The 20,388-nt window shown below is 43.0% G+C and overlaps 1 protein-coding gene across 1 annotated transcript in view; it reads right to left on the bottom strand.

Moving 5' to 3' along the window:
* LOC309556811 (uncharacterized protein C8orf34 homolog) overlaps window positions 1-20,388 on the bottom strand; it is a 424,769-nt gene that overhangs the window by 270,067 nt on the left and 134,314 nt on the right. The window contains exons 2-3 of the mRNA XM_082259329.1: window positions 16,933-17,080; window positions 6,941-7,072 (exon numbers count right to left, since the gene is read on the bottom strand). Coding sequence (XP_082115455.1) covers window positions 6,941-7,072; window positions 16,933-17,080 — 280 coding nt within the window. The remainder of the gene's footprint in view (window positions 1-6,940; window positions 7,073-16,932; window positions 17,081-20,388) is intronic.

The following is a 20,388-nucleotide window of genomic DNA, read 5'->3' as shown; positions in this document are numbered from 1 at the left end:
TTCCTAGAGCTGGCCGTCCGGCCAAACGGAGCTATCGGGGGAGAAGAGCCTTGGTGAGAGAGGTAAAGAAGAACCCAAAGATCACTGTGGCTGAGCTCCAGAGATGCAATCAGGAGATGGGAGAAAGTTGTAGAAAGTCAACCATCACTGTAGCCCTCCACCAATCGGGGCTTTATGGCAGAGTGGCCCGACGGAAGCCTCTCCTCAGTGTAAGACACATGAAAGCCCGCATGGAGTTTGCTAAAAAAACACCTGAAGGACTCCAAGATGGTGAGAAATAAGATTCTCTGGTTTGATGAGACCAAAATAGAACTTTTTGGCCTTAATTCTAAGCAGTATGTGTGGAGAAAACCAGGCACTGCTCATCACCTGTCCAATACAGTTCCAACAGTGAAGCATGGTGGTGGCAGCATCATGCTGTGGGGGAGTTTTTAAGCTGCAGGGACAGGACGACTGGTTGCAATGGAGGGAAAGATGAATGCGGACAAGTACAGGGATATCCTGGACAAAAACCTTCTCCAGAGTGCTCTGGACCTCAGACTGGGCCGAAGGTTTACCTTCCAACAAGACAATGACCCTAAGCACACAGCTAAAATAATGAAGGAGTGGCTTCACAACAACTCCGTGATTGTTCTTGAATGGCCCAGCCAGAGCCCTGACTTAAACCCAATTGAGCATCTCTGGAGAGACCTAAAAATGGCTGTCCACCAACATTTACCATCCAACCTGACAGAACTGGAGAGGATCTGCAAGGAGGAATGGCAGAGGATCCCCAAATCCAGGTGTGAAAGACTTGTTGCATCTTTCCCAAAAAGAATCCTGGCTGTATTAGATCAAAAGGGGGCTTCTACTAAATACTGAGCAAAGGGTCTGAATACTTAGGACCATGTGATATTTCAGTTTTTCTTTTTTAATAAATCTGCAACAATGTCAACAATTCTGTGTTTTTCTGTCAGTATGGGGTGCTATGTGTACATTCATGAGGAAGAAGAATGAACTTAAATGATTTTAGCAAATGGCTGCAATATAACAAAGAGTGGAAAATTTAAGGGGGTCTGAATACTTTCCGTACCCACTGTATATACACATACATATACACACCACTGCATGCCTGTACATTTCTCCTCTCTGGATAAATTGAATACAGATGGATTTTTGCAGTCTCCGGTTATCTCTGCCCTCATCCAGTCCCTTGCTGACAAACTCCCATGAGAGTTAGAGAGAGCTGTGCACATGATGTCATTAGCCAAGGCTAATTACTAGGGATGTAACGATATCAAAATCTCACGGTACGATACAATTTCGATATTGACCTCACGGTACGATATTTATTGCGATATTGTGGAAAAGCTCACGGTATTGTTAAATAGCTCACGATAGTGTTTGTAATGATAATAGCAAAAAAATACCGACATTTATTCTGCTTTTGCCAGTCAACAGGCAATTTATTGTTGCATTTATGGATCTATGACAACATAAAACAGTAAAACAGTAACACTGATCACATATAGTGACTGCTTGCTTAAAGTGCAAGTTGTAGTTGTAGTCAGGAACATCAATATATTCTCATATAGTAATTAAGAAGCAGCTAGAACAATTGTAAACTAGTAAACAAACATTAGGCAATTCCCTTTAAGTGCAAACAAAGATCAAGTAAGTCAGGAAATGTGCAAGGCAAATATAAAGGCAGCCTTTAGAAAAACGATTAGAACAGTAAAAAAATCCTTAAACTGTCTGGCAAAAAGCCTTCTGAAAAACACTGAACTATCCTTTAGCTAATGTTCAAGTTTTTCTTTAGAAAAATCAAAAGATCTACATTGCAAGGGAGAAGAAGAGACCTCTGGGCATTTACAATATCCCCTGCTGTTGAAAATACCCTTTCACTAGGCACTGAGGTAGCGGGTATACACAGGTAGGTCTTTGCTAATGAAGACAGAATAGGATACCACCCTGCATTGTCTCTCCACCATTTAAGAGGGCAAGCAGACAGAGAAACTAATGCTTCTTTGCAGTAAGAGTCAACTTCTGCCTGAATTCCACCTGTGACTTCATTACTGCTAAAAGAAGAGCCAAGGAGGTCCTCAAGGGCATGCTTCTTAAGAGGAGGTACATAGCTCGTGCTGCTGTCGTCCAGATCTGCTGGTGCTGGATGTGGGCTACTGGGCAGCACATCATCTTGGTCCTGGTTCATAAATGATAAAAAGACATTATATCAGCATTTTATTGTATTTCTCTCAATTTTCTCTATGGCACAGCGTTAACATTTTTTACCTGTTGTTCCATCTGTGATGCTTTGAACTTTATTCTTTCAAAGACGTCCTCTCTCTCTCCACTGCCTAGATGTTGCAAGGTCCGAAAGCGTGGATCCAAAGCACTGCTCTCCTGCATGAACTTTTCATCCTCTCCTTGGTATCTGTCAGTAAGATCCTTCAGAATGGCTACCTTCATCTGAGCAATGAAATTTGAGTCATGATTATCTGTGGCCATGCTGTCTTGAATCATTTGTTTTAGTGGTGAAATGAGAGATATTGTTGGTTGCAACTCATCACAGAGAACAGTTGTGGCCTTTTTTATTGGTAAAAGAATCTTCACAAGATCCTCTGCATTTGCAATGTCAGATGTGTCCAAAGTGTCAATTTCACGTGACTTGTGTCTCAGTCCATCACTCAGTAGGGCTGCAGCAACAGCTTGTTGCTGTTCAAGGTAGCGCTCCACCATGTCCAGAGAGCTATTCCATTTTGTCACTACATCAATAATGAGTTTATGTACAGGGAGATTGAGTAGTTTTTGTTTGGTGGTCAGCACGGCTGTGGCTGTAGAACTGCGGTGAAAAAAACTTGCTACACGTCTGACTCTACCGAGGAGGCGGCTCACTGCGTTGATCTTTAAACCTGCTTGGGAGGCCAGGTTTAGTGTGTGCGCAAAGCACCGTATGTGAGGGGACAGTTCAGCTTCCTTTACTGCTACTCGCATGTTGCTTGCGTTGTCAGTAACAACAGCGATCCTTGTTCCAATCTTGTCCAGCCCCCACTCTTTGACTGCAGATTTAAGGACTTCGGCTATGTTTACGCCAGTGTGTGATTCGCTAAGCTGTCTAGTTTGTAAAACGTAACTCTGCATTTCCCATTCACTCGTCAAAACATGTGCCGTAATAGTGATGTAACTGTGAGTCGCTCTGGAAGTCCATCCATCAGTGGTAATAGCAATGCACTCAGACTGTTTAAAGTTCAACATGACATGTTCTTTTGTCTCACGGTAAAGAGCAGGGAACACAGTTTGACTAAAATGAGCCCGCGATGGCATTTGATACCTCGGCTCAAGCTTGGCCACTAACCTTTTAAATCCTTTGCCATCTACTGCACTAAAGGGACGTAAATCACACGCTATGTATTCCGCGATGTACCTCGTGATTTCTTGAGCCCTTGCGCTGTTGTGTGGCATTGGCATAGTTGTTGAAAAAGTAATAGTTGTTCATTGAAGAAATAAGTTTGCAAATATGTGAAAGCAAAGCCAGTAAGCCACATAAAAAATCACTTTGTAATATATACATTACAGTCACTCCTTCTCTCTAAGATTAGAAGACAGTGACACCACATTTTGGGCCTCATGCTCTTGTCCACTCCCCCACTAGCACGGCACCTGTGACCTGATACCTCTTCTCTTCTTAGCACTGTTCTACTTCTGCTTACTCAAACAACTACTAGTACAATGCAATTGCATGTCATCATGAATGATGACTTGAGTGGCGTCAGTGTGCACTGTTATTTTAATTACTTTCACTCACCGGCGGTCCGGTGTCTGTCTTGCCGTGGTACCACTGCCTGGCTGCCAGGGATTCAGGGAAGCTGGCTCTGCTCCGCCGAGTCCGCCACTCAGCGCTCTCATGCGCTGGCTCCGCCCCACAAGCCCGCCCACCACACTGCTCTAACCAACTGGCAGCCGCTCGCCTCGGCTCGGCCAGTAAGCAAGCAGCACAGCATAGTCAGACAGGAGCCGCCGAGCCGACGAGACACATAGAAAGAAGGCGGCCATACCGTGCACTCACCACGATGGTATCGGGCCATGCAAAACACCGCGATAGCGGTAATATCGTTACATGCCTACTAATTACCAGACAAGAAAGAGGAAGTGGGCTGTATAAGGTATTTATGGGCAGAAAAAAAAAAAGGTTTTACAATCTAAAGTTAAAAAAAACAAGGGCAGAAGATTTAATATATGAATAAAATGACACAAAAGCCACTTTAAGAATAGTTATATGAGTGAGAGATTACAGTGGGCACTTGGGCAGCTTAATTACAATGATAAATTCTGACATTCACTCATTGTCTGGCAAGAGCAAGCAGCAAGATGAGCTGGAGCACAAATTCTGCAAAAAACTGCAAAAATGTGTGGTTTTACTTCCTTCTATGTATGGCCAAAACAGTATCTATGTATACACGTACTGTATTTGGTGGTTTTGCCAGAGCTGTCCTAATATAACACTTAAACCAGGCAGTATAATGCCTAATATTATACCACACAAACATTGCAATCAGGAAGTTGTGAATGCTTCATGCCATTTTCAGTTGACAAGCAAGACACTGAAGTGATGCACTGCATATCATACATTTTTTCTCACAAGCCATCATAATAAATAACTTCACAATCTAAAGCTGACACTTTCCTTTATGGGTTTGCCGGATTCAGAATTGTATGCAGAATCAAAAGAAACAGCAATCTCTCATCGTGTAGAAGATTAAAAGTGTCAGGTCTTCGCACATATCTGTTCCATACTCCCAAAATAAATAACACACAGCTGTCATCATATATCACAGTATTATAAAGGACTCAGGTATGAAAGAAATTGCCGTTAGAGAACTGATGGAGAACCAGAAAGCTTGAGTTTGTCTACATAATAGGAATGGCGGTGTTGCTTGTATTTACCACCTTAAACACAGTAGAGTCTTCCTAAAACATATGGTGTTTGCATGTCTCACTTCTATTTAAAAAGAACAGATTTATTCCTCATTTCAGGATAGTGAAGGGCTTTTTGGTTCCTTTTAACTCAACTCATGCCTGTCTGATTTACTACCTTGCAAAACAAACCAAAATAGGCACAGGAGAATATGCTTCCCGCTACTACCGGTTTTAATTTTGTCATTCCAACTAAAAAGACCATCCAATAGGGTCATTTAAAGTGGTTGTAAAGGCTGAAGGTAAACAACCTTCATTGTGGAGCTTCACCCTCCGGCCCCCTAATACTTACCTAAGCCCAATCTCGATCCAGCGATGTGCACAAGGCCTGAGGCTCTCCAGACTCTCTCCCTCCTGATTGGCTAAGATGCAGGAGCCATTGTCTCCAGCTGCTGTCAATCACAGCCAGTGCATCTGGACGCAGAGAGCGGGCTTGGGAGTGAGCATGCACAAGTGCCCCCACAACAAGCAGCCTGCTGTGGGGGCACTTAGCAAGGGGGAGGCGCCCCCAGTGCCAGCAGGGGACCTGAGAAAAGGAGTATTAGGGCTGCTCTGTGCAAAACCACTGCACAGAGCAGGTAAGTATGACATTTTTTTTTTTTTTTTTTTTTTTAAATAAACAGGTTTCCATTACAATCACTTTGCATGTATTTGTAGCAGAGTGCCAATTTATTCACCATGATCAGAAACAGGCGCAGGGCACTTTAATTTTATTTTTTTATAACTGCCTGGGCTCATGAACATGCCCTGGAAGTGTAAATTCTTCAACTTCCTTCCCTTAGTACCTAAGAGAGGTCACACCTGATGAGGCAGAGGTGACTCAGCAAGTGATCTGCAACCAGGTGAGAGGCCGTTAGTTGTCAGAACCGTCTTCTTGGTAGTCAGGCCAGAGCCAAAAATAGTACCCAGCTTCTCCATAAGATCCGTATACTATGAGGAACACCTACCCAAATGCAACAGTTTCAGTGGGGTGGCCATTTGTCCTCAGATCCTTCCATCTGTTCACCTGTATTGCCCTGGCCTCCACTGAGAGGGATGATGTTTTTGAGGATAACTGCAAGTAGCTGTATTCACACCTGGACTCTCTGTTATAGGGTCTTATAGGGACTATGCTATGCAACCACAGCTTACCCTGACTGAGTCACAGAGACATTGCTGTGAAGAGTCACATAAGCTCACACAGACATACAAACGTCCTGAAAACTTTTACTTAATTACAGAACCTTTGGTCCATACTTGTAGAGTAAACATAGACAAAAGATGATTTTTATATATTCTAGCTAATTCTGGCTGAATAATGCAACAGCGCCATGTCTATGGGTACCTGTGACTGTAGCAAACATCTCCTTTCCAGCTGCATGAAAAATGAAATAGGGTGGCATGATGTTTTGCAGTTAGTTGATGTTATTCCACCAAGATGAAGCTGGTGTCAGAGGTATTTTCACAGTTCGTGAACATGAAGTCCTTAAACAGTAAGTGTGTATGGCTTTTTCAGAAACATGCACGCACAACCAACAGGGTCAAAAAATCTTATCAAACAATTGTCAGATAGTTAGATGTATAAACTGCCATCTGTAGGAGATATTTTGACTAATTAAGTATTGTCCCTATATATATATATATATTTTTAAATATATATCTCAATTTCAGATGTCTTCTGGCCAGTTCGTGGACAGTGTGGCAGTAGGTGAACCCTACTGCAGCACAGAGAGTGGCTCTGCATAATGTGCTTTGTGTGGCAGTACTGTGACCCCAGGCCAGCTACTTGATGCACCTTCCCAGAGTTAAATAACACTAACCATCATTCAGCCCACAACAAGAGTACTATCTACTAGAGTCGGACTTTTCAGTGGACACTGCAGGATTGAGGGCAAGAACTGTAATTTTTTTTTTTTTTAACTACAGGATAAATTCTTATTTTCATAAAAAGAAGTTTTCTTAAAAGAAAGGGAATAAAGAACGGGTTTGACTGCTATAGTCTACTTACATGACTTGGATTCTGGTGATGGTGGTGAAATATTGGAGACCGCAAGGTCACTTTTTGATTTTTTCGGTTTCTTTGCATTCACTTGCCAGGGTTTATCATAGCTTCTAAAATCTCTTCTAATTCCTTTATATTCTGTAAAAAGAAATACATTTAGTTTTAGAAAAAAAAAGTGTGATATTTGGGCCATGGCAAATCCAATTAAAGTGGTTGTAAACACATCATTGTTTAAAAAAATAACAAACATGTCATACTTACCTTTCTCTTTGCAATGGTTTTTCACAGAGCAGCCCTGATCCTCCACTCCTTATAGTATTAGATCTAGCAATATATGACCCACTTACCATCAAGGGGTCATATTCTTGTGCTGAGAGTCCATTTTAACCACTTTACCACTAGAGCATTTTGCTGTCTTACGTCTGGGCCACTTTTTGCAATTCGGCGCTGTGCGACTTTAACTGACAATTGCGCGGTCATGCGACGCCGTACCCAAACGAAATTTACGTCCTTTTTTTCCCACAAACAGAGCTTTCTTTTGGTGGTGTTTGATCACCTGTGCGATTTTTACTTTTTGCGCTATAAACAAAAAAAGAGCATTTATTTTGAAAAAATAACAATATTTTTAAAATTTTTTTATATGAAATTCCCCCCAAAAAAGATGTAAAAACCAAATTTTTTTTAACTTTTGGCCAATTTGTTTTCTGCTACCCATGTTTGGTAAAAAAAATCGCAATAAGCGTATTTTGATTGGTTTGCGCAAAAGTTATTGCGTTTACTAACTAAGGGAAAGATTTATGTCATTTTTGGTGTTTTTTTTTTTTAACGAGTAATGGCGGCGATCTGCGATTTTTTTTGCGGGACTGCGACATTGCGGCGGACAGATCGGACCCTTGACTGACATTTTTGACACTTTTGGGGGTACCAGTGACATTACTGCAGTAATCAGTGCTATAAATATGCACTGTTACTGTAAAAATGACACTGGCAGGGAAGGGGTTAATTTTATTGGAGAGGGAGGGGTTAATGTATGCCTGGTGCTTACTGACGTATGGGGGGGGAGGTGACTGTGTGAGACAGGGACAGATCGGATTTCCAGCTATGCTGAACACTCCGATCTGTCACTCCCTGTCACTGAGGAGATCCGCCCGCTCTGTTTACACAGGCGGGCGGATCTCCAAACTGGATTCTCCGACGATCGGGGCAGAGCAGCGGCGATCGCCGCCGCTCCTCCCCTGGCCCGACTCCCGCTGTGAATGAAAACAGCGGGAGCGCGCCTCCGGCGGCGCGCGAGCGCTGCCTACAGGGGAGGAGTCTACAGTCTACAGTCTAGGAGACCTACAAGAGCCACTTTGCCGCAGTAGTACTACGGTACTCAGCGGTAAAGTGGTTAAATATTTTTTTGTGGTGAATATAGAGGGAAAGAGGATAACATCACAGCTGTGAATATGGGTATATTGTGAGTATAAAAACCTCACTGGACTGGTTTTATGGGAACTGTGGTTTTGGGGATATGCGTGATCACTCAAAATTGTTGATTTAAATCATACATTTCTGTTGTATATGTATTGTTTTTGTTGACAGGGGACACCATTGTATCATCGGTATATTTGATGTTTGGGAAGCATTAATAGTGAGGAAGTTATTAACCAAGATGGCTGCTCCCTGCACTTAACATGTGTAGGACAGATGTTTAGATGCCTGATTAAAAAAGCATCAATTTACTATTAGGCAATTTGAACCTCAGACCAATTTCTTATGTCTATCACAAGGTTTACCTTATTTTGCCTCGAGAAAATATTTTAAAATGGCTCTTCAATTGGCAGCAAACACAAAGGCACTTAAGCTTTTATACATTTCCAACAAAACAGTAGCATTTTATTATTGGTGTCAGGCCAACATGTGTGTTTTAAAATGTGCGCAAGGTAGATCTTTGTTTCTGTTAATACTGTAGAAATTGGCTTTGAACTAGAACACCCCTGTTGTTTAAAACATGGACATCTTTTGGCACTCAATAATTATAATGTGGATCAAAGTAAATGGGTCTGTCTACCCAAAACTCATGTTTGGTTTGGATAGTTGCTTTTGTGTTAAAGCAAAACTATAGTCACATATAAAACACAAACAATCCTGGTATGCAGCAATTTAAAAATTCTTAAAGTCTATATAAAGCCAACTACTGCTACCCTATCATATTGGATAGGGTAGGGCAAGAATAAAACCTCTGTCAGGCATTTTGAGTCCAATTGGGCAGATTTACCTTCTGTACTGAAGACACAACAGGAAGTAAAAAGGAAATCTTTCCAAGTTAGGGAAATGCCCTCTCAAACAGTTGTCACTGAAAGAGGTGTCCCCATTCCACCTATTTTCCCATTCTACTTATATACAATTCATTCATTTATTTTTTGCTCTCCTTAAATGTGAGCAAGGTGAGTGATTTTCAAATCCCGAAAGACACCTCTAGCGGAGAAACACGAGGGCTGGTGTCGGTCTGTGATGTCATCACCTTGAAGCTGCTGGGATGAGACTGCAGCCGAAGGCTTGCTTGCTAGCTGCCCCTATTTATGCTTTTGCATTTCTTCTGTAAATGTAAGTGCAGTTTTAGCTGTTATTAAACGAGTTGCACGTCATGTAATCCACCTTGGAAAAATGACTGGAATCCAGACCGATACCGGTCTCTGATCTGTGGATCCTGGACCTGTATGGGGATTCCTATTCGGAGAATGCTGGCTTTTTGGATTATACACAGGCGCTAATGATCTCTATAATTTGAGATCATTTGAACCTGGTAAGGAGCTGCAATACAGCACGAACACTTTTGGGGCATGTTTGCTACTTTTATGTTTACAGAAAGTACTGAGCACTTTTCAGCACGTATACACAGACTTTACTCTTGATGAACTTTTTACTCTTATTTGAATGATTTTCTGATCTGCACTGTTCTATATGATAGAGCTCATGCACACTGCAGCTCAAAGAAGCTCAAAGAAGCTGCTCCTTGTAACGCTCATGCGTTTTTGTTAGTGGATGGATTTACAGCTGCAGAATTATTACACTCAGTAGCCTTGTAGAGATTCTGTTGAACAAACATATCCAACTCTCAGGACTTCATCACAGTGCACAGCCTGTTATGCAATATACATATACTCAATCAGATGTTTAATGGAGGGATAGAATATATGAGAATGTATAGATGAGAGACAGGCTATTGTATGGTGAGCACTAAGAGTAGTATTAGGAGAGTTGCAGGTGATGCTAAGCAGATAGGTTCTGATGTCAAGTATAGTGCAGATGGTAAGAGGACACAGATGGAGTATACTTAGACAGAGTAACCTAGTGCAAGGATAGTTGAAGGTAGTCCCAAGAGCTAACTGTCTATGCAGATGATAGTGAATAGATAGATACAGATAGTCCTGGTAATTGCAGTAGATGACAGTAGGAGATTGGTTAGTAAGGAATCCCCTGTGGGGTACTTATCACTTAGATAGGTTAGTAGTAACAGTGTCCTTAGAGAGAGGTGATCCCGTAGCGAGATACGGATCAGCATCGAGGTTCCAGCTTTAGTTCAGCAAAGGGAAATGTCAGCAGCTCCGACTTCACAGGAGAAGGTGTGGTGAACATGTGGTTTGAACGAGCAATGAGTGAGAGAAAGCCGGCGATTGAAATAGCCGCTCATAGCGGCGCTCAGCAATGATGTCATCCGGTCTTAAAGGTGTATGCGTCTCTTGGATAACAAGATGGGACGCAATTTAGTAAGAGAGAAATATGGAACAAGGGTACCAGAGGTACCAGAACATTACACTCCTACAGGCTTTTGAGCTCCCCCCACCCCCCCCCACCAAACTCGTGTTGCTCAAGTGCCTAAAAACACACAAAAACATGCAAAAGAACATGAACAAGTTAAAAGAAGCCTGAAAACACAAAAAAAAAAAATAGGAAAAATGAGCTAAGGGAAAAGTTTGTGAAAAAAAATGCTTATGCTCAAAGGAGCTCAAAGAAGCTCAATAAACTGTGCAAAAGAGCCCAAAAAAAAGTGAAAGCTTCTTCAAGCTGAAATAAAAGCTCAAATGCTTAAAGCAGCATTTATTTATTGATTTATTTTTTTAGCTGCAGTGTGCATGAGCTCTAAGTTTTTATTTATTCAAGACTGTGCACTTTGAATTACTAGTGGCATATCACATGATGTGTGACAATAGCGATGATTCTCATGGTCGATGAAATATGCACTTGGTTCAGATTTATAATTAGTTTATATTATACTTGATCGAATAGCATATTTTTGGGAATATTTTGCAAGGGGGGGCAGTGCACCTTTTTTTATTTGTTATCACTTAACCACTTCAGCCCGGAAGGATTTGCCCCCTTAATGACCAGGCCCTATTTTGCGATTCGGCACTGTGTTACTTTAACGGACAATTGCGCGATCATGCAATGCTGTACCCAAACGAAATTGATGTCCTTTTTTTCCCACAAATAGAGCTTTCTTTTGGTGGTATTTGATCACCTGTGCGATTTTTATTTCTTGCGCTATAAACAAAAAAAGAGTGACCATTGTGAAAAAAAAAAAAAAACATTTTTCACATTCTGCTAGGACATTCCCAAAAAAAAAAAATTTAACAATCAAACTTTTTTAACATTTTAGGCCAATTTGTTTTCTGATACATATTTTTGGTAAAAAAAAAATCGCAATAACCGTATTTTGTTTGGTTTGCGCAAAGGTTATCGCGTCTACTAACTACGGGAAAGATTTATGTAATTTTTATTGTTTTTTTTTTTACTAGTAATGGCGGCGATCTGCGATTTTTAGCGGAACTGTGACATTGCGGCTGACAGATCGGAACCCTGACTGACATTTTTGACACTTTGGGGGTACCAGTGACATTTACTACAGTAATCAGTGCTAAAAATATGCACTGTTACTGTAATAATGCCATTGGCAGGGAAAGGGTTAACCCTGGGGGTGATCAAAGGGGTTAATGTATGCCTGTATGCTCACTAACTGTGTGTGTGTGTGGGGTTCTGTGACAGACACAGACAGATCGCAGTTTCGGATCTGTCCCTGACTGTCTCACATAAAATCCGCCTGCTTTGTTTACATAAGCAGGTGGGTCTTCTCTCCGTTCACCGGACGATCGGTGACCTTGTGACCCCCCCCCCTCCAGTCACGTAGTACTACGTGACTGGACCCAGGGGAGCCGTACTGCCGCAGTAATATTACTGTGGGTGGACGGCAAGCGGTTAATACCTGGTATTAAGGTGTATTTGGGTGCAGCAGCTCTCATTTCTCCCATTTCCGAGTGCGAGATTGTTTTTTTCTTAAATAGAGATAGGTGGGTGAATTAGTAAATATAGGGCACATAATCGGTTTGTTCACAGTTAATAGGATTTCGCACTTTCACTGATTGAACAATGCCCATTTTGGGCCTGAAGAGCGGTAAGAGGGGTAGGAGGGTAGGGTAAATATTTTGATTTATACACAAATTACCCCCTTTTTTGTTTTTTCCTCACAAAATAATCAATATTATTATCACATTGAGATGATGTGTAATTTCACATCACATATATAATAATAGGCAGTGGTTGGGAAAAAAACAACGGAAAGAAGGGAAATGTGGGTGTATGAGGATATGGGGAGTACATGGCAGGGCTGGGTAACTTTGTATATATAATATGCATTCCAATTTAGAGGATCTCTGCCCTTCCTACTGTCCCCCTTTATTTTGTTTAAGGGGAAAAAGGTGGCAACTTAGGATAAACACCGTTTTATATGTTTGTTTGTTGGGGTTTTTTTGTTTGTTTTTTTTTTTTCTTTTTCCTCTCTTTGTGTGGCGAGTATGAGTGTTTAGTGTTCATACAAATTAGTTATTTTCATATTTGTAAACTATTTAAAACAAAAGCATGGATTTTTGCTGTCTCCCTTCTCCTTGCACTGTTGCATCAGCCAATCACCTCCAGGATCGAATCAGACCCAGCAAAGATGGCTGCTCCCTGCTCTGGAGACAGTCCATAGACGAGCATTGCAAAGTAGTCTCCTTAAAGATGGATGCTACACTTCTGCATAAATGAATATTCAGGTTAACCCTGTCCACACTGCAGAAGGATATTACAGCAGCAACAAAAGAAGGTTTGACGTTCTGAAGCAGTTATCAACTACAATCCAGGTTACCCATATACAGTATGTAGCATAAAGTTTGGATTTCAAAATTTTAATTTGTGCCTGAAGTTTAATTATTATAGTACATGAAGTGGTATACCAGCTATGTCCAAACTATGGCCCTCCAGCTGTTCAGAAACTACAATTCCCATCAAGCCTAGTTATCTCTGTGAATGTCAGAGATTTACAATGCATCATGGGAATTGTAGTTCCTGAACAGCTGGAGGGTCGTAGTTTGGACACCCCTGTGGTATACTGTTTGCAAATCCTTTGGCAGGTAAAACCGTTCCCATTCTGGCACATTTCAAATATGTTTTAAGCTGTCTGCCTAGAGTTCAGCTTTAATGCAAAATAGTCTGCTAGCTGTGTTTGCATGTTCAGCTAATTAAATTAAAAAAAAAAAAAAAATCAATATGCATAATTAAAAACCAGCAATGTAACATTATTAGATGCAAATTTAGCATGACAGTAAGTATGTGGTGTCGCTCATTCTGATTTCATACTTAAATCATTACTAAAATAACCAAAATAGAATATACATGTTGTCCAGCCTTAGCAGAAAAGACAATTTTTGGGCGGAGGCATATTTGTAAAAACAGTCTATTTAGCTATGATTTGTAACATTTTATCTTAATAAGCCCTTATTAGTTTTACATGGGTTTACAATCCTTTTGATTCAGGGTTTGGTAACAAAGTTTGTACTGACTTAGATTCAAGTCCCAAAATTATTACCAGATATAAGGGGGTGAGTGGGATCCCTTCTTATAGTATGAAAACATGCAACTGTAAGGGAAGGAATTCTGGAGCCTCAGAGAAACCCCATCCTGTGATGGGTGATGTGGAGTAAGGAGTATGGAGCAGAGGCGTAACTAGAGCCTTCAGGGCCCCGATGCAAGAAACCATGAAGAGCCCCCCCAGATCCCTGGCCGGGGCCCTTCCCTTCAAGCCCAGGGCTCTTCCCACTAATCCTGGGGCTCTTTACTCTCGTTGCATGGCCTTTTATTACGGTCCCGCAGCAGGATCCTTTCACAAGTTCTGCAGTGGGCTCCCTTCCTGCAATCTTGGGGCCTCCCCACAGTGGTGCAATGCCAGGACCCGGTCGCAAGTGTGACTTTTGCAATCCTGGAAGTTCACCCACTGGTTTGCTACTGGGCCCCCTGGAGCATGGGGCCCGGTAGCAATCGCAACCCCTGCAACCCCTGTAGTTACGCCCCTGGTATGGAGTACAAGTTATTTTAGGCCAGGGTGATGTGGAGCAAGAAGTATGGTGTACAATTTATTTTAGGCCAGCCCCAAAACAGTGTACAGTAGACTATGCCTGCTGGGGAAATCATATTCAAAGTAGTAGTAATGCTACATTAATCTGATGGCGGAATACTATTTAAGCTAGAGGAGGATCCAGGGTGCCTTGTCAATACAGCCGTGTGAAAAAATGGTCTAGTTGTTGTTTTGCGACAGCCAAAAGTCACACGCTAATGAATAGCAGGTGAGTCAGCGCTCCACTGGCCACACAAACAGTTATACGAGTCCACTGAAGACTTTTGCAGGGGGATGGTAATCTTGATAAGAGAAAAGACACATACATTCACCAGCAGCTCTTCTTATTGGGATCCCCACAAAGGCAAGCAACAAATAGAAGAAGGCACCAGTTCAGTATAAGCAAGATAAAACATGTAATTTATTAGGTATCACTTACATGTAAACAAGCTGTAAACTGCACACATGGCTAGTATAGTTGCTCAGATGAAAGTAGAGGTCTCAATGAACTGAAGAGCAATTACAGGCACAGACCAGGAATTGCCTTTGGGAGAGCCGGCGGCCTCCGGGGCTCTGACACACACCACTGCAGCTGAGTGCACAAGCAGACAGATTGCAAGAAGGGGCAGGAGCAACACGTTTCTGAGGTCCTGCCTCCTTCGTCAGGCTACCTCTCTCTCAATCTGTCTGCTTGTGCACTCAGCTGCAGTGGTGTGTGTCAGAGCCCCGGAGGCCGCTGACTCTCCCCACGGCGATTCCTGGTCTGTGCCTGTAATTGCTCTCCAGTCCATCGAGACCACTACTTTCATCTGAGCAACTATACCAGGCCTGTGCTCGGTTTACATGTAAGTGATACTTCATAAATTTTTATCTTGCTTATACTGATCTGGCACCCTCTTCTACAAACTCAATTCCAAAAAAGTTGGGACGCTGTACAAACTGTGAAAAAAAACAGAATGCAATGATGTGGAAATTTCAATATTTTATTCAGAATACAACATAGATGACATATCAAATGTTTAAACTGAGAATATTTATCATTTTAAGGGGAAAATAAGTTTATTTTAAATTTAATGGGATCAACACATCTCAAAAAAGTTGGGACAAGGCCATGTTTACCACTGTGTGGTATCCCCTCTTCTTTTTATAACGCCTGCAAATGTCTGGGGACTGAGGAGACAAGTTGCTCAAGTTTAGGAATAGGAATGTTGTCCCATTCTTGTCTAATACAGGCTTCTAGTTACTCAACTGTCTTAGGTCTTCTTTGTCGCATCTTCCTCTTTATGATGCGCCAAATGTTTTCTATAGGTGAAAGATCTGGACTGCAGGCTGGCCATTTCTCCTGTAGAACTCTAAACTGGTAACCTGTAAAGACTTTTAAAGCGTTGCCTATGGAGAATTGTATGTACTGTAGTTTGAAGCCATTCTACGGGCATGCACAATTTTAAAAGCGATACATGTTTGGTATCTTTTTACTCAGCTTAAAATTATTTTATATTTTACCAAATTTGTATTATATTGTGTTGACCAAGTGTATTTTTTAAAAAAGAATTGCGTTTGATAAACGCTGTGTAAATACTGTGTGACATAAAAAAAAAAAAAAAAAAACAGTTTTATACTCTGGTCCCAATATTGCTTACAAAAACATCCTACCTCTGCTGGGACAGATGTGTCTCTACAAATTCCAATGAATGAATATTTACCTTTATCCCTCAAGGTAAGCTAACTTTTAAATATTACAAAATCTGTAATAAATATGTTATCCAAAATTACAAAACTAATTTGTAACCAAAACTAAATGACAAGCTGACCTCCCTGGTATGTCCGATGAAAACTTTAGGGAATTCTAACTCTATATTATCAACAGTGTTATGTGCTCGAGAGACAAACTCATAAGTACATGGTACAAAAGGCACATTTGAGGATTATGAAATGTTGGAGTAACATATTCTTTAACCTGCAACCTATCAATCAGATATAATGATAGAGGTAATTTTGTAGTGTGATCTATTTGTTTTAAAGCAGATTTCATGGCATAGTTTTATTCAGGTATTATTATCTAACAGATGTAGCAAAAAGTACTTCTTCAAATATAACGCACATATGGATAATATGATTAAATGATTAAATAATGTTATATGAAACAATAAAAAGTGTCCCTAGTGCAGGTTCATACTATAGCGATGTCAGACATCGCATGTAATTCGCACCGCACTACTTTGCAAATCACATGCGATGTCTGTGCGATGCGAATTCAGCCATACACATTGTATGGCTGAATTTTCATCGCATTCAGACCAAAGCCGTGCAGGACCCTTTTTTTGGTCCGCACCAGAATCGGATCGCATTGGTGTTCTCACCCATGCGATCTGATTCCTGTCCGAATTGACAGTTCGCAGTGTGATATGCAAAATGATCTGGGGGTGTCATTAACTTTGTATTGACACTCCCAGCAGTTCGCATATGGCAGTGTGAACTGCCTGCGAGTGGGGTGCAATCCGGGAACCCGCAGTGGATTCGCAGGGTTCCTGCATCGCACTAATGTGAACTGAATATAATAAAGAATATATTGTTTAAAAAATCTTACCGGAAGATTCACTTTCTGCCCACAAAGCTGCTGACCCAGAAAATGTTCTTGGAAGCTGAGCTACATTTCCCAATTTTGATTGAAGATGATTAATTAAAAATGGAATTGGCTGGTCTGGGGTCTCTGTAATTAATTTGGTCATTAACTCCTAGAAAAATACAAAGAATCAGATTAGAAAATAATATATTTAAATGATGGGTCCATTGTAAAATTACCGGGCAAAATAGCAAATGCCAGAGTTGTCTGATGCCCTAAAAATGCTGGCCTTTCACAAAAATTCTCTACATTTTAAAATTGTCAATTTTGCGATTTCAATTGCAACTGGCTCAAAATACAAGACATTGTAAATGTAAATGATACTTAATATTTACCATATTTGCAAATCATTGTTAATTTTGACTTTATGTACGACACAACTGCACATTTCCTTTACAGATAAACCACCAGTCTTGTGATATACACACACTTGTTACACTGTACAGCCAGTTAGTGTGACCTAAGGTCTAAGGATAGTTGAGCTGCATCTTGTAGACAGACACAGTTGTTCCTATGTAGTTCTTCAGCAGCTAGATGGGCTTTACTGCACACAACAGACTTCATCTTCATAGCACAGGCATAAATACTTGAGCAGGAATATTAAATCATAAAATGCATGAAAAGCACCCCTGTGCATGTGTGAGGAACTTGTCCACCTGCTGGTGCCAACAATTAGGCCCCATGCACACGGGGCGTTAGAAAAAACGTACGTCAAAGTTAGTTCTGACGCCGGAAAAAGCAGCTGTAAAAACGTGCTTTCAGTAGCTTTTTCCATTGGCGTTATTGCACGTTTTGCCACGTTGCTTTTAGCAGCGTTTTTTTTTCTTCCATTCAAAATCAATGGTTCCCTATGGGAGCCTATTGATTTGAATGGAGGTCGCACCGCAACACCGCAAGTCGGATCCGACTTGCGGGGCGACTTGCGCTGTGAGAATCTTGAGGGGGAACTCCACGCCAAAATGGGAAAAAAACGGCGTGGGGGTCCCCCCCAGGGTTCCAAACCAGGCCCTTCGGGTCTGTTATGGAATTTGAGGGTAGCCCCATGCCGAAAAAACGGCATGGGGTCCCCCCAAAATCCATACCAAACCCTTATCCGAGCATGCAGCCCGGCAGGCCAGGAAAGGGGAGGGGACGAGCGAGCGGCCCCACCCCCCCTGGACCACACCAGGCCACATGCCCTCAACATGGGGGGGTGTTGGTGCTTTGGGGCAGGGGGAGCTCTGCACCCCCCACCTCAAAGCACCTTGCCCCCATGTTGATGAGGACAAGGGCCTCATCCCCACAACCCTGGCCGGTGGTTGTGGGGGTCTGCGGGCAGGGGGCTCATCGGAATCTGGAAGCCCCCTTTAACAAGGGGGCACCCCAGATCCCGGACCCCCTCCCTATGTGAATGGGTATGGGGTACACTGTACCCCTACCCATTCACCCCATAAAAGGCAGTGTATGGAAATAACGACAGGAGACGTTTTGGAAAGTTTATTAAAAATCTTCATCCGACTCTTCTTGTCTTCTCCTCTCCGGGGGTCTTCTCCGGGGTCTTCTGCTCTTTTGCTGTCCGCCCTTCTTGTCTTCTCCTCTCCGGGGTCTTCTCCGGGGTCTTCTGCTCTTTTGCTGTCCCCCTCTTCTTGTGTTCTTGTCTCCGGGGTCTTCTGCTGTCCCCTCTTCTGCTGTCCTCTCTTCTTTTCTTCTCCTCTCCGGTCTTCTGCTCTTTTGCTGTCGGCTGTCGGCTGTCTTCTTCCTCCGGTCCTCCTCCGACGACGTCTCCGCTGATTATGCCTATCTCCGGTCTCTTCAGCTTATTATATAGCCATTAGGGGCGTGGCCCCGATGACGTCATCTGGAGACCCCGCCCCCTCATGTCACATATGACGTCATCTGTGACATGAGGGGGGCGGGGTCTCCAGATGACGTCATCGGGGCCACGCCCCTAATGGCTATATAATAAGCTGAAGAGACCGGAGATAGGCATAATCAGCGGAGACGTCGTCGGAGGAGGACCGGAGGAAGAAGACAGCCGACAGCCGACAGCAAAAGAGCAGAAGACCGGAGAGGAGAAGAAAAGAAGAGAGGACAGCAGAAGAGGGGACAGCAGAAGACCCCGGAGACAAGAACACAAGAAGAGGGGGACAGCAAAAGAGCAGAAGACCCCGGAGAAGACCCCGGAGAGGAGAAGACAAGAAGGGCGGACAGCAAAAGAGCAGAAGACCCCGGAGAAGACCCCCGGAGAGGAGAAGACAAGAAGAGTCGGATGAAGATTTTTAATAAACTTTCCAAAACGTCTCTTGTCGTTATTTCCATACACTGCCTTTTATGGGGTGAATGGGTAGGGGTACAGTGTACCCCATACCCATTCACATAGGGAGGGGGTCCGGGATCTGGGGTGCCCCCTTGTTAAAGGGGGCTTCCAGATTCCGATGAGCCCCCTGCCCGCAGACCCCCACAACCACCGGCCAGGGTTGTGGGGATGAGGCCCTTGTCCTCATCAACATGGGGGCAAGGTGCTTTGAGGTGGGGGGTGCAGAGCTCCCCCTGCCCCAAAGCACCAACACCCCCCCATGTTGAGGGCATGTGGCCTGGTGTGGTCCAGGGGGGGTGGGGCCGCTCGCTCGTCCCCTCCCCTTTCCTGGCCTGCCGGGCTGCATGCTCGGTTAAGGGTCTGGTATGGATTTTGGGGGGGACCCCATGCCGTTTTTTCGGCATGGGGCTACCCTCAAATTCCATAACAGACCCGAAGGGCCTGGTTTGGAACCCTGGGGGGGACCCCACGCCGTTTTTTTCCCATTTTGGCGTGGAGTTCCCCCTCAAGATTCCCACAGCGCAAGTCACCCCGCAAGTCGGATCCGACTTGCGGTGTTGCGGTGCGACCTCCATTCAAATCAATAGGATCCCATAGGGAACCATTGATTTTGAATGGAAGAAAAAAAAACGTATAACGTGGCTTAACGCACGTTAAGCAACGTTATAGCAAAGTTATTCAGCTTTTAGCAGCGTCAGGCGTTTTTAACGCTGTAACGCTGGTCCTCAGAACGCGCAGGTGGTGGGTTCTTGTTGCAGCCTAAAAACGTCTAAGCCACTTACAGCTCAAAAACGTCTGAGTGTGCATGAGGCCATAGAATAACATGGAGGGGCGTTTTTAGGCTGCAAAAAGAAAACGCCTGACGCTGCTTACAGCGGCGTTAAAAACGTCCCGTGTGCATGGGGCCTTAGACTTCACCTGATGCTAGCTGCTGGGAGGGTATTTAGTCCCTCCTCTGGTATTTTATTTTGCTTCAGTGTTTTGCCTGCTAGCCATATTCCTGCTTGCTGATCCCTGCCTTCTTCTGTACCTTTTATCCTGTTATCCCCATCTCTGCTCCTCTTGTTTCCGATCCCAGTCCTGCTTATGCCTTCCTAATGTCAGCTCCTCTCCATTTGTGTTTA

Source organism: Pelophylax lessonae (assembly GCF_965119305.1).
Source record: "Pelophylax lessonae genome assembly, chromosome: 5".
Lineage (NCBI taxonomy): Eukaryota > Metazoa > Chordata > Amphibia > Anura > Ranidae > Pelophylax > Pelophylax lessonae.
Note: the sequence above shows the minus strand (reverse complement) of the source record. Positions and strands in the feature narration are given on the sequence as shown.